We start from the raw sequence: 15,213 nt of genomic DNA on the forward strand, positions 1-15,213 counted from the left end.
GAATCCCAACCCATGGGGCTGGCGTGTGCCCCGCTCCCACCCTGCCTCATTGCCCCAAAAAAGCAGCCGGGTCCACTTGGCGTAGTAGGAATTACAAGAGGTTTAGTAGAGAAAAGCTCTGCTTTTGCAAACCCGGTGGGTGCAATGCCATGCCCCCAGCCCCATTTTGCTCTGGCATCACCCTTCCTCCCAGCTGCTGTTTGCCTGGGAAGGGGCCGGGCAGCACCACGGGGGGCTGCAGCATCACGGGGGGCTCAGCAGCGCTGCTGCCTCCCCTCCTCCTCCCACTCGCCAAATATTTGTTCAATAAGGGAATTCCTGTCTCACGTACGTGGGCTCCGGCGCTGCGTGATGCTGCAGGCAGCATCCTCAAACACAGAGAAACCCCCGGAGATGGCTACGAGCCCCTCGGTGCACCGACACCAGGCGTGACGCGAGGGTGATGGCCGCTCGCAGCGGTGCAAAGACCCTTTTTGCGTGGGGGTTGCAACTTACTGCTTCCCTGCTGCAGCGGGACTGAGAGCACGAGGAGCTGCTGTCCCCGAGCGTCCCCCGTGTCCCCCCCCTGCCATCACGCCCCACCGGTCACCCCTGCTTTCAACCCCGAACCGCAGCCCGCGACACGGCCGCTTTGATCCGCTGCTGAATTCCTCCTTCCCATTAATTTCTGATCAGGCTCTGAACCTTCTCGCGGAGATGCTGAGATCAAATGATTAGTTAAGAGACAGTCAGGCGAGAACATGAAAGGGAGAAGTTTTGTGTGAGGATATCAACCCCGGCGAGGCGGCGCGGGAAGCGGCAGAGCTGCGAGCCGAGAGCTCCCTCTGCTCCCAGAAAAACCCTCCACGACCACAAACGCACCCGACCTGCCCCTGCCTCGAGGCCCTGCAAACTCATCACACCCCCGAGGGAGAAAGGACCTTGGGCACAAGGGAAAAAGCTTGCTCCAGGGGATGAGTTGCTGCGAATAAATTGTCAATCGAGAGTGAAATGGTCACAAAAAGCCCTTGAGGTGGCTGGTACTCCCTGGTATCCCCACTGTGCATCAGCCCCTGCAACAGGGGAGACCCCCTGGGTGCAAAAATATGCTAAAAATAATCTAATATCGGAGTTAAGATTTGATTAGGGGCAGCCCAAGGGAAATGGCAGCACTTCTCCCATCACACGAGCCCCCCTGGGATGGGGGAAAATGAGGGAGTTGTTGCCAGTGCTGAAACCATCACTTGGGAAGGGAAATAAATAAATGTCAGGCTAGAAAGAGGGACTTGGGGAAGGAGAGCTCTGGTCCCCCAAATAAAGGGAAAAAGCAAGGAGCAGAAAAGGCTTATTTCAATCACAATGAAAATGTATTTTATTAGAAAACGTGGATTCGTCTTTGATACCTGATACCAAGAAAAGCAATATCCAGGAATATAATACCCCATCTCCGTGCGGGCAGAATGAGTTATTAAATCAGAAGATGAATGGCTTGCAGTGCAGCTAACTGCTCCAGTTAAGAGAAAAATAGTTATAAACTTACTCTTTGCCCCAAAACGCATTCCTCCCCCTCATCCCTGGGCCTCCCCACTCCGGTGAAGCTCGCTCCTGTGCCTCATTTCTATGGCTTATAAAAATTCAGGAGGGGAAATTTTAATAGAAGTAAAAAAAAAAGTGAATTTAGAGGGGATTTTTTTTCCTCCTCCCTGTAAAAAAAAAAAAAAACACACACATGAGGAATAAAAATAACCCACACAGTTCAATTGTGGGGAAGGAGTGAGGATGTAAATGAAGGTTCATTCTTATGTATAGCAGAGCACCCAGCAGCCCCGTGGCAGGGCGACTCGCTCGGCGCCTCTGCTCTGCATGAATAAATATGGATAAAAATGTAACGCTGCAAAGAACTCCAATCCGATAGCCGAGATAGCGTTTCGCAGAGGCTGGGAGCAACCCAAGCCACCAGCTTCCCTTATTCTTTGGTATTTAGGTAAAGAACCATTGACATGATAATCCCAGCGCGCTCAGGATCAGGCCACCCCCTCCGTCAAGGGGCTCTGGAGACGTCGCAAATATTTCCCTCGAGTCCAGCACCAAACCTTATCTGCCAGCAAAGCCCCTTTGCTTCCAAGAGCCCAAGAAACAAAGATGCTGGAAGTCACCCAATGACTCGATTAGTTTAAAGCCCACACTCAGACACACACACACGCCAACACGCGGTGCCAACCCCGGGGCAGGACCCCCCGAGCATCCCCAAGCCCCCTGGGAGATGCAGCAGTGGGTACCCCGCTCCCTCCTCTCCCCGCAGCACATCAAAGCAGACGGACTTTTCCACAACACTTTTTCTGCTCCTTTGCCCCCAGATCTCCAAGATACCCCCAAAACAGGATCTCCCAGCCCCCCCCCCAGCCTTGCGTGGCAGCCCCCCGGCGCAGCGTTCCCCGTTACACAACCCTGCTCGGGAGATCCTACGTGGGCAGACGTGGGCTTTCCTCTGAATCGACAACAGCTCTCGCTGCAGCTCAGCAGAACATGAGCAGCTTACATAAACAGTGCTCAGAGTTACCCTGCGTGGGGGCTGCACGCAGCCACCCAGGGTGGGGGGCAGGCAGGGAGCCCCCTTCCCCCCCAGTTTATTTATTTCCCTATAAAATAACCCAAACCTGGACGAGTTTCTCCTGGTGGGGGGAAAAGCAGTGATAGAGAGAGAGAGAGAAATGACTCAAATGTTTTGTAACTTGTCACATTCGAAGCTGCAATTTGGAGGCAGGAAGGAGGGATCCAAAATAGTCGCCCCAACCCCAGCTTGTATAACCGAGATCCCCCGTCCCCTCCCCGCTGCGGGGAAAAGGGAAACATTTCTGCCGGAGATCAGCAGCGGGGAAGAGGCAGGTGAGCTCGGGGCTGTTACAGGAGCCCCCCAAATGGGGAAGAATTACTCCTCCAGGGAGGCACCGGGGAAGGTGCAGCAGGGGAGGAAGCTCAGAGCCCAGGGATGAGGCTGTGGTCCCTGGGATGCCACCCTGAGCTGGAGGTGGTGCTCGGGAAACGCAGCTGGAGCAGGAAAGCAGGACAGAGTGGGTGTCCCTGCAGAAAAGGGACCTCACGAGGGCTGCTCCTCCATCTGAAGGGCATCGCTACCCTCCCATGTCAAAATTGAACCCAGAGCAGGCTCGAGCCCTTCTGGATGCTGGAAAGGGGACGGGAGATGCTTGGACAGTCCCAGGGGAGGGCTCCGGCAGCGCAGCAGGGTCAGGGTGTGTTTTAGGGGTAAGCACCTCTCCCCTACAGCACTTTCCTCCTGGCTCTCCCAGGTCAAAGCCACCAGCACTTCATGGCTTTTTCATCCTTGTGCTCAGCAACTCACCACGTCCCAGTGAGACCCCAGGTGCCCCCAAACCCCTCTGCAAAGAGCAGGGAGGACAATACCTGCCTGCAACGAGCAGGGTGATGGAGCAGAGACCCCCCAAAACACCCCAACCCCGTGCCAGGTCTGGTCCCAGAGCCTTTCCCAGCCCCAACAAGGTCCAAGGCCAGTGCTGCAGAGGCAGGAGTGGGGCCAGCCAGGTCCATGTTATAGCTGATGAGGTGCAGCAGCTGCACCCCCCTGATTAAACATTATTTCAGACCCCACAAATCCAATTTTCAAGGCACAAGTGCCAGGAGGGTCAGGAGGAGCCTGCCTCCTACTCTAAACCCTCCTGCCCACCCAAAATGTCACTAATTTGTTCTGAAAAAGCCAAGACAGGTCCTGGGGCAGCAGGAGATGTGACAAGTGTGACACCTCACCTCAGGGGTCATTGATTTGCCATCAACCATGGTGTTGAACCTGACTTTGAAACCCCAGATGGGCTTTGGAGGTTCATGGGGGCTGCGCTTCCTAAGGGTCCACTTGAAAATAAAATAGGTGGGGAGTTTAAATAAGAGGAGGGCTGAGCTTTGCAGCCTTTTCCCTAGCATCACCCCAGCTAAGGCTCTTAAATCCTGAGTGCCCGATGCCAGCACACACTGCAGGTAAGCGCAGGCTGCAGCTGGCACACAGAGAAAATCCCAAACACAAGGTGGGGAAAAAAAAAAAATGAGGTTATTTTCAATAGATTAATCTGTTTCTACAATGCAGCTTGACATTACCATTTAAAAAAATAAGAAAAATATCTATTTCTTTACACCAGACCCCCCCCGCCGGGCGCATCGCTGCCGCGTTCAGATTAACACATTAAAGACAAAGCGGTCACAGAAGTGCCCTGCGATGGCAGGGACTTGCCCATCCAATAAACCAGCATCACAGAGACAAAAAGCCCAATTCCCAACTCCTCGGCCAGTGCCTGATCACACGCTGCCCAGGACGTGCCCGCTGGGGTCCCACATGGCCCCCAGCACATCCCAGCTCCACACACAAGCACCAGCTCCAATTTTAACACAAAACTGGGTGATTCAACACAAAATATACATCTGCAGAAGCAACACAATTATCTCTTGGAGTTAAGCATTGATGGATAGAAGTTTTAATTACCAAACCTTCCCATCCTCCCCCACATACAAAAAGTATATTTTCTGGCATGTTTATTTAATAATAAAATATGATAAAATTATATGTTGGTGGGATAAGCGCAAGGTGTGTGTAAAGTACAAGATGAGCTGAAGTCTGTTTTGTCACCAGCGCTGAAAATATTAGCTCCTTTGATCTCTTTGGCTCCAAAGCAGCTCTAGAAGGAGGGTGCAGCACATGGCATGGTGCATCCAGCCCATGGAGGGGCTTGGGGAGGGCGGACCCCAGCTCCTGCCTTTGCCCATGCAGGGGGCATTAGAGATTGACAGCCTCCGCTCCCACACATGTCCCCAGCTCCTGATTTACCCCAAGAGAAGAGCAAGCTGCCTTAATCACCATGGACAGGGTTAAAGGGTGCCCTGCCACCCATCAGTATCATTTAGGGCTTGGGAATGCCCAGGAGACCTCCGTGTTCAGATCAGGCTTAATTTCATTTGGTCCTTAACACCGTTGTCTGGTTCGTGTACCCACGCTGTACAGTAACGCTATGTGATGTGTCCGGTCCCCTGGCACCAGGACACGATGCTGCCATGGCACAGGAGCAGCTCTCTGCTCCAAAACCCTGCTGTTAACGGGGGACAGCAGCAGCTACAGCCTGTTTGAGACCAGGGAGACACAGGTTACTTGCTTCCCAACATATAGACACGAGGAGGCTGAGGTTTTCCACCCCATAAGTCATTTTACAGCAGGAAATTCCCCCCCCCCTCCTCAAAAACTCACAGCCAACCTGCTAATGAGTCTTTGTGAACCTTGTGCCTTCTTACCTCTGATTTTACAGCCCGTTCGGATGTGAGCTCTGTGGACAGCCTCACATTTGGTTTCAAATTATAGGCTGAGTGGCTGTTCTCTCCTATTATTGCGCTGTCAATCTTGTATTAGCACATTATAATATGGTACACTGACTGCATCTGTTCCATATATCACAAGTCCTAATTGTCATTTGTTGAATCACTTTGTCTTATATGATTGTTAAGCAATTATTTCATGCAAAGCAGCTTAAACTTTGATTACTGTATAGCGCTTGCGGGGATCAAAGTAAAACCATCAGCTGCTTCAAACACTTTGCTGTCGGAACAGCATCCTGCGTGGATGCCAACACATAAGCAACAAGGAGAGCAGAGGGATGACCTGTAGGTTCTTGCCATCTCCAACGCCCATCCTTCTGCCTGAAGGGGAAGGTTATTTGTCCAGGATAGTTAAATGTCCAGCAAACGTGTAGGTAATGAAACAGATGTGAAGTGACATTTCTGCCAAGATTGCTCATGGAAAGAGGCTCTCATCGCATGCAGCACCAGCCGTCCCATCAGTCCCGTCTGGTCGGGCAAGGGCCCATCATGGTACAACACCCTGTGCTTTTCCAGTGCTTACATCGAGGATGCTCTCCTGGGAATTGCTCCTGCTTTGCTCAGAGGGGAGCTGCATCCCAAACCAAACCTCCACAGCAGCCTGCCAGCCCCTGCGCGGTCCTGCCTGGGAGCGGGTCAGCAGAGGACAGGGCTGATGCAGCGCAGAAGAGCCTGCAGCACATACAGCTTTTTTGCTTTAACACCCCACACTTAAGCCCTCAAAGAGGCACTTTGGTCGCTCGCAGGCCTCGCACCAACCCCTCTGCGCTCAGAAGTCGCTGCAAAGCTGGGACGGTCCCAGGCGCCGGGGAGCCACGGGGCTGGCAGCCCTCTGAAGTCGGGGATGCTGGTATGCCACGGCGCAGTCCCAGGGCATGGGAACCCAAACCAGCACCAGCTCCAGCAGGGCAGAAGGGAGGGGTTCCTCACCAGGGACTTGGGCTAAGCCCCATAATATCTGGCTGACAGCATCGGGAAGGAATGTTGGGCCATTGTTTTTTTAAGTAGCCCAGACAGGATTGAGAGAAAAACATGCTGGTGGCTCCTTAACCCCAGAGGGTTCCACAAGCCAAGGAGGACACACAAACTGTCAGGAATATTCTGCTTAAAACCATCTTCTTTAATGAGACTTGAATTTAACCTGGGTACTGCTCAAAAGCCCCCTCTTTGCCAGCTGCAAATCACTGCCTGACACAACCAGAGCACACCCCCATCAGGGGATTAAGCCGACCTTCCCCTCCTTCTGTTAAAAGCTCATGAATTCCCTCATAAGAATAAACTCCCAAATAATGGGCCCCAGACCCTGGAGCACAGAAACCTTTATAAATTAGGACTGTCCCCAATCCGGCCACCAAGTGTTCACAAAAGGAGGAGAGACTGGGCCAAGGCTGGGATATAACCAGCAAGTGATTTAGCCATGGACTCCAGGCACAACCCAAGCTCCTGGGAGAGGCTCCTACTCCTGCCCTTCACCCTGGGCATGGCTGCGATCCCCAGCCCCGTGGCAGGACATCGCCATGGCTCTCCAGCCCCACAGCAGCACCCCAGGGTGCTGGTTAAGGCTTAAGCACAAAGAGCACATGGAGCCACTTCTGCATTAAGCCAAATGCAACCCACAAGGGCACCATCCCATGGTTCACACAGCTGGTGGGCTTTTCCTGCTGCCTTTTCAGCTCCAGCTTGTCCTGCCACAGAAGTGGGTTTAAATAAGGTGCTATGAAAATGTACAGTTCTTGAAAGAGCAGAGAAAAGGCAGTAATCTGTATAGCTGCAGAAAGAAGTTCCAGTTCACACAAGTGCAAGTTGTCTTCTCAGACTGGTTTGGACAGGAGAGGGTTCTCACAAGAACAACTTAACTTTAAAAAAGTTCAGTTTGAGTTAGAAAACCCTGAGAAAAGCACTTTATTCCTGAGACTTCTGGTCCCTCAGTCGGAGAGTAAGTCCTATCCCTTCCCCGCACCCTAAACTAGTGAGAGCACGGCCCAAAGAAACCTCTAAGGAAGTCGTCAAGCCCTGTGATGAAAAGAGATCTGGAAGAGCAGGTAAAAGGTGGTGCCATAAACTGCAGCTTGAGAACACCGCAGTGGGCAAATTGCTTTTTAACAAGCAGACAAGTTCTATCAATAGCATCTACCGTATGTTTTTATAAAGTGCAGAAATATGTTTTTAAAAGGCCAGTAAATAAAGTTCCTATCGATTTGATCTCAAGCGTAATCTGTTTTTCTGTCTGCCACCAACAGGGGTAATAAAACAGAATCATGTAACACGGCGTTTCGGCTAATGCGACCATACATCACGGCCGGGGCCGCGCGCTCGCGGGCGATCTATCACCTTCTATTGGGATTGCTTAGCTGCAGAATTTATAAACTTGCCCCAAATTGATGCAATGTCCAATTTTCTTTTCCAATTTATTTTTGGTTGAGCAAAGCAATATTGAGGCAGGACAAGGAGGGCGCATTTCCCACCTACCCAGATGTTCTCCACTCCGCTCCTGCTGCCTCCTTGCCCTGGGAAAGGGTCTGGCAGCAGCTCCTCTGCCAAGGTTTTCAGGAGGATGCCTCCATGTGCGTTTGCTCCGTGGCACATCTTTGTGGCAGTACCCAAGGGCTGCATGGGATGCCTGCAGAGCAAGTTCTGATGCTCAGCAGGGTCTCCCAGTAAGGACCGAGCATCCTCAGCATCCCAGGGCTGCATCTCACACCCACCCAGACCTCTGTGACACCAGGATGGACCAACTGGCTGCTCTGCTCCAGCATGGGACTGTGGGACACATACTTCCCACATGCCCAAACCATGCACACAGCGGGTTTGTATGTCTGTGCCCAGCTAAAGGGTTGCCAGGGTACCCAAACCCTCAATCACCAGCCTCCCCAAGCCTGGCGATGGGTCTGTTATCCCTCTGCTCACAGAGGTAGCAGCCAGAGGTAACAGCTGCCTTCTTTGCACCAAAAAAAAGTCCAAGATGGGTCTTTTGGGAAGTAAAAGTTTGACAAAGCTGGCTGCCAGGCTGCAGTGCCCCAGTGTCTATACTAGATAAGCATCAATGTCTATTAAAACCCCCCCAAACACACACAAGATGGTGTATTGGAATCCCCCAGGCCACGTGGTGGTAGACCAAAGCTCAGCAAGGTGCCACCCCACCCTAAGGGCCATCACCCACAAACACATCGCTGTTGCCTTCACCAAGGAGCACCGAGACTGCGAGCAGAGACCTTCAGCACAGCGGGGTGAAACGTGGCCCCCACCAGCCCCGTTAGCAGCATCTGGAACAAGGATGGGAAATGTCCCGTTCCCCCTCCTCAGAAAACTGATAATATTTCCAGAGATAAAAACAAACACTCCACATTTGGCTTTTTTGGTGATGGTTTTTCTTGAAGAGACAAAGTGTTCCACGGAAAGCAGACACTTCCTACACAAGTTTTCATACTCAAACCCCGAGTTTTTCTGCCACCGATTTTGACATGAAGAGTGTAGCCAGCCCTTCACCCAGCCCATCTCTCCCCACTCCAGCCACGAGATTGCTGAGCCTCAGCAGGGCTGTAGCACCCCATTGTCCTGGGAAGCATCACAGAGAGACAGAGATAACTTCAAAGGAGGTTTCCTATTCTCATCTGGGAATTAAAAAAGATCAAGTTTCCTGACCTTAGAAATCCCATCATAAACCATAAAAAACAACCCTGTCACCTGTGTGTGCCTCAGCCTTGGCATAGGATAAGGCAACTCTTGTTCCCACTCACTTTAGGGTGATTTTTGGGGGAAAAAGATTATCCCAAAGCATCCATATAGGTTCAGGAGTAAGAAAAATATATATTCCTGTAGAGAAAAGCTGAGGCAATTCAGAACCAGTTCTCTGCAACCAAATTAGGGCCGTGCAGCCCCTTGCCCAAAATTGAACCCTCAGTTTGCATGCAGCAGACCCTGGAAGGCTTCCAGCTGTGTTCCTGGCTAAGGCTCCAGGAGAGAATAAATGCAAACCAAGGGAGGCAGCGGGGCCCGTGTCCTCAGATGCCGCCTCAGCGCAAGATGTGCCGAGTTGTCTTGGAAGGAAACGGTGCCAAATCTGCCAGCGAAGAGCCATCAGCCAGCACCAATGCCAGCAGGAGCCACCGGCCCTCTGTAACGGGCTCCCTGGGGACCTGCCTACCCCTCGGTGCCACAGCTGGCATCTCATCCCAAAATAAATGTGCACAAGTGACACACACAGCCAGCTCCCCAGCCCGGCTTGGGCAGGCTCACCCGCCTGCTCTTCTTTTCAGGTTCACAAACACAAAGCCTGTGTCCCCCCAGCACACCCGGGTGAGGGTCTGGCTCTGCTTAGCCCCAAAACCCTCCCCACAGCCAGCAGTATCGTTTACTGGGCAGAGCAGCATCCACCAGCATCACCACAGCCAAGCCCCTTCCCTTCTCCCTGCCGTGGTTTGCTTTCCAGGACTAAAATATACAGAAAAGCAACTGCCTACATCCCAGGGAGGGTTTGAACGAGGGCTGGATGGTTTTGTGTGCAGCATCCTCTGCCAGGGAGGATTGTTTTTTTGGGGAAGAATCAGACATCTTTAAGGGAAAGTTGTACTTCAAACCATGTGATCGACAGGGGGAAGAGACTTTCCAGACGGCGATGAAGCAGCCAGAAAAACTGATTCTGAACACTTCAAGGTAAAGCCAAGACGCACAAGAGCCGGGTTTCTCCCTTATTAGCTGCAGCCGAAGCGTTCGCAGCCGCCGGGGCTGGAGGTAACGACGGGGAAACCGCACCAGGGTGCCACCAGGGACTGCACTGGGGACCTGGGGACAAGGTGCCCTCCGCAAGCTGATGCCACAGCACCCTCCGGCCAGCTGCGGTCCCCAACTGGGCAGGTCACAGGGGGACACCGGGGGTGCTGGATGACATCCCAACACCCAAAGACCCCCACAACACCTCACTTCTCAGATTACCCCCCCCCCCAGCACGGGGGTCGCCGGGGTGCAGCACCCAGGAGGGGGCTCAGCGGCTCCCAGTACTCCCAGTGCTCCCAGTACTCGGGAAGTTCAATGCTGCCACCTGGCGGCCACGCGTGGGAACAGCAGCCCCGGAGCTCCCCCCGTTACCGGTAACCACCATCGCACACTAACCCCGGGGCTGATTAGATTAATTAATCCGGTTTCTCCGGGCAGGCACCGGTCACACGCGCGCAGGCACCAGCTCGGGGTGCGAACACCCCGCGTTTGCCTTAAACAGTTTGAAAGCAATTGAAAAAGTCTCATTGTGAGGGTCTTTTGTGGTATAATTTAATTATAAAAAAAAGTATTAAGTATCCAAAAAGTCGCCCACAAAGTATCCAAAAAGTCGCCCACAAAGTATCCAAAAAGTCGCCCACAAAGTATCCAAAAAGTCGCCCACAAAGTATCCAAAAAGTCGCCCACAAAGTATCCAAAAAGTCGCCCACAAAGTATCCAAAAAGTCGCCCACAAAGTATCCAAAAAGTCGCCCACAAAGTATCCAAAAAGTCGCCCACAAAGTATCCAAAAAGTCGCCCACAAAGTATCCAAAAAGTCGCCCACAAAGTATCCAAAAAGTCGCCCACAAAGTATCCAAAAAGTCGCCCACAAAGTATCCAAAAAGTCGCCCACAAAGTATCCAAAAAGTCGCCCACAAAGTATCCAAAAAGTCGCCCACAAAGTATCCTTTTTAAAAATGATTTAACCAAAATACTTCATTTTAACCAAAATATTTGCGTTTCCGTCTGCTCCCAGCTCAGCCTCAACCCAAACCCTGCAGCAATGCAAAGCACGGGCCAAAGCTCACAAAATCACCCTGATTTCAGGCAAAAGTTTATCAGCACAACCTGAGCAGGCACCAGCGCGCTGGCAGCAGGACAGGGGTGCGAAGCCACATCCCTGCCCAGCTCCCAGACAAAGCGCCACGGCCAGGGTCAAAGTACGACCACACAGATGCTTAAGCAGCCCTTTCCCAGTGAACCCCCCCCTCATGATCCCAGAATCAACCAGGTTGGAAGAGCCCTCTGGGATCATCAAGTCCAACCATTGCCCTGACACCACCATGTCAACTACACCTTTAATTAACGCGGCAAAGCGTGGAGCAAAGGCGACCGCGGGACTCACCTTCTCAGCCTTGGCGTAGCGAACGCGGGGGCTGCCCCACTCCCTGCTCATCCGCCGCCGGTACTGGTGGCACACGGGGATGTACATGCAGCCCACATCACCCAGCTCCGGGTAGATGATTTCTAAATGCCCTCTGTGGAGAAAAAGAGGGAGAGAAGAGCGTGTTGGGCCCCGCACTTCAAGAAAGATGTTGAGGTGTTGGAGCGAGTGCAGAGGAGGGCGACCAAGTTGGGGAAGGGTCTGGAGGGTCTGACCTACGAGGAACGGCTGAGGGGGCTGGAGGTGTTTAGCCTGGAGAAGAGGAGGCTCAGAGGTGACCTTAGTGCAGTCTACAACTACCTGAAGGGAGGTTGTAGTGGGGTGGGAGTTGGCCTCTTCTCCCAGGCAACCAGCAACAGGACAAGAGGACACAGCCTCAGGCTTGGTCAGGAGAGGTTCAGGTTGGACATTAGGAAGCATTTCTTCTCGGAAAGGGTCATTAGACACTGGAATGGGCTGCCCAGGGAGAAGGTGGAGTCACCATCTCTGGAGGTGTTTAAGAAAAGACTGGACATGGCACTTAGTGCCCTGGTCTAGTTGGCATGGTGGTGTCAGGGCAATGGTTGGACTCAATGATCCCAGAGGGCTCTTCCAACCTCATTGATTCTGGGATTCTGTGAATAATAGGTCAGAGATCTCCAGCTCTGACTTCTGCATGAGCTGCTTTCTCCTTCTGCATTATCTCATGGAGAAAGGGACTGCTGGAACAAGCTGCCAGGTCACCGCAGGGTGTGGATGGCATGTCTCAAGGCCACCCTGAAGATCTGCTGCCACTGACACACTCACAGGAGTAGCCCTTGAATCCTGCAGCCTGCTGAGCAAACACCTGCACTGGCACAGGGCTGGCACGTAGGAGGCTGAGAGTTCAAAGCAAGGTGCTTCTGCTCATGGTTTGTGGGAGGAAGCTGGGGCCAAGTGAAATCTCTGCTTGCCTTCATCTAGAAGCTGAAGTTGCTCACATTTAGAGAGCGTTTTGATTAATTGGAAAGTAGCAGAAAGGAAGTTTTTGATGCAGAAGCTCCCAGTAATGTGGGATATTAAGAAGCCCCCACAGGCGAGGGGCACGTGTGCCACTGCTCACCCAGCCCTGCCTCCATCTACAGCAGCAAGAGTTTAAGCCAAGGACCTTCAGTCCCAACCAGCTGGGCAAAGGGGTGCATCCAGTGGCTGTTCAGCTGGGGCCCCGCTGGTACAGCAGCAAAGTGCCCGTTTGCAGCTCCAGGAGAAGCTCCCCAGGCTTCTTCCTCTTCCCACACCCACACCTCAAGCATTAACATCTCTCCAGGATGGGCTTTGAGGTCTGTGGGATGACCTGTTCTAGGACTTCCCTTCCCCAAAAGGAACCTCCTTCCTCTGAAACTTTCTGCAGAAAACATGTCATCTCTGATGCTGTAAGTCGCTTTAAAAGCCTCTGCAAAACGGACCAAGGAGCAACTCGAGGTGACCAGAGACACTGAGATCCCAGCTTGCATAAGACAAGAGCTGCACAGTGCGGCAGGCACTGCTCTGCTTCGCTCTGGCCCAGATTCGTGCCAGAAGAAAGCCACCAATATTTATAGCCCTGGCAAAGGGGACACTGGAACTAACTGTCCCAGGAGGTGATAAGCTGGACAGGGAAGAGCAGCGTGTCATGGGATGTCCAGGGCTGGTGCAGTTCAGCAAGGAGAGAGCAGGGAGTCACTCACCTGCAGAACTCGCTGTCCTGGTCGCTGAGGATCTGGAAGAAGCAGGTCCGCGAGGGCTCGTCTGGCCAGGGGGGCTGCTGCTCGCCCCAGGCAGCGGTGCTGAGCAGGCCCACAGCCAGCAGCACAGCACCCAGCAGCTTCATCCTGCCCTGCAGGGACAGAGGGACAGAGCGGGTCAGTCCCATGGGCAGAGCTGCCAGCCAGCGCTGCCCTCCCAGTACCTGGTAGCAGCCACAGCATCCCTACCACCCTGCTCCGGGTCACCCCCCCAGAAACCAGCCCCAGGCAAAGCACACCCATCCTCACACATTTTTTTCCCCCACTTCCACATCATTAACCCCAATTATGCCAGAAATTAACTGTGTTTCCTGCTGCTGCCCTGTGCCAGGCACACCAAGCCCCCAGCAAGACCCTGCATCCCAGAGCACCCATTTCTGCCCACCTATGAGGAAGGTGCATCAGCACCCTCCTGCACGGCCCCAGGGATGTGCACGTGACCTCACAAGCTGGGCAGCCCAGCCCAGTTATGGTCATCACCATGGTGATCACCGTGACACCGCGCTCCAAGCCTGGGCAGCACCCAGAGGGAACAGAGTCCCTGTCCCCAGGTGCTGGCCCTGCTGCTCTCCCTAGGACTCTAAGGTGATAGAAAAGATAAAATTGGTCTCAGGCCCAGTCACAGTCCTACCAAGACTCTGAGGGAAGCACGACCAGCCACCACACACTGACCAACACACCCCCGACCCCAGGCAGAGCATCTGCGGGAGAGCAGCACAAGGGTTCACCTTGAACCCAGCCACCCCCTCCAGAGCCAGGGCAGAACTTTTCCCCTCATGAGGACAGCCATGGTCACCCATTTTTAAGTCTGTACAAAGCACAAGCCAAGCCCCAAGGAGAACTGGGGTAGGAGGTTCATATACCCACACCCCTGCCCAGCCCAACACCAGCCCTCACCTCCACCGAGGTGCCTGCAGCAGACTGAGGGACCCGGTGGCCAGGGCCACCAAGGCTGCCCCTGCCAAGGCACTTACCCGCCGGGTCCTGGGGATGGGTGAGCAGCTCCAAGGCAGAGCCTCTAGGTTTGAGGTTGCCGTGGAGATGGTTTCCCTGGAAGGACGGGAAGAAGGAACTGGGAATGAAACACAGCCCCGGGGAAGGGACAGCTCATCCCCTACAGGAGCATGAAAACAGGCAATGGGTTTTCATCCCATGGCAACCTTCTCCAACCGACCCACCAGCACTGGGTCCTCACCTCACTCCCCCCTGCACTAACAACTTCCCAGCTAATTAGAAAGGGTCCAGCCCAAGTGTTCTTTTGCCCCAGCCCATCTTCTCCATTGCCTAATCAGTGCTAGATGAGGCATATGCAAAAAACCCGCTGTCAGTTGGGAATAGGTATTACACCACACGCTGTATCATTATATAATGAAGTACCGGCACGCAGAGCGAGCACGAGTGAGCACTAGTGCCGCTGTCATTACAGAGGAAAAAAGGCATCGGGCTTAACTAATTAAAAGCATTAATGTATTGGGAATGATCTGGAGGTTTAGGGGCTAATGGCTCCGGTTCCCACGCTACAAGATGGGCGAACCCCATAATTAGAGCCCTGAGCCTGCAACCAGGCTCACGTGAGGAAAGCTTTTCCCATCAGAGTCAGGAGCGCTGGTTCACATGAGTCAGGATCACCAGAACGGGGTTTACATCCTCACATGGTATCACAGGGGGGGTGATAGCTCAGGGGAGCCACACAGGGGGATCACAGCCCCAGGCAAGGCATACCCAAGGACTGGTGATGATGACAGTTGCCCAGAGATGCTCCACTGCAGAAAGGTGGTTTCTTAGAAAAGCAGGACTTGCCTTAGAAAGCAGACAGCTCTGCTGAAAGCTCAGCAAGAGGATGACAGGTGAAGGGACAGTAGCTTTGACCAGGACAGACACGGGGACTTGGACACCAGGAGAGCTGCAGACATGGACAAGAGACTCTCCCTGCCAAAGGGACTCCCATCATGGTAAACCCACTCAT

General features: G+C 53.2%; 1 protein-coding gene across 1 annotated transcript in view; it reads right to left on the reverse strand.

Annotated features, from left to right (window-relative positions):
- Positions 1–15,213, reverse strand: part of PEBP4 (phosphatidylethanolamine binding protein 4) — a 72,676-nt gene that overhangs the window by 51,246 nt on the left and 6,217 nt on the right. The window contains exons 2-3 of the mRNA XM_068421431.1: positions 13,191–13,339; positions 11,467–11,599 (exon numbers count right to left, since the gene is read on the reverse strand). Coding sequence (XP_068277532.1) covers positions 11,467–11,599; positions 13,191–13,333 — 276 coding nt within the window. The 5' untranslated portion in view covers positions 13,334–13,339. The remainder of the gene's footprint in view (positions 1–11,466; positions 11,600–13,190; positions 13,340–15,213) is intronic.

This window comes from Nyctibius grandis, chromosome 33 (assembly GCF_013368605.1).
Source record: "Nyctibius grandis isolate bNycGra1 chromosome 33, bNycGra1.pri, whole genome shotgun sequence".
In the NCBI taxonomy this organism is placed as follows: Eukaryota; Metazoa; Chordata; class Aves; order Nyctibiiformes; family Nyctibiidae; genus Nyctibius; species Nyctibius grandis.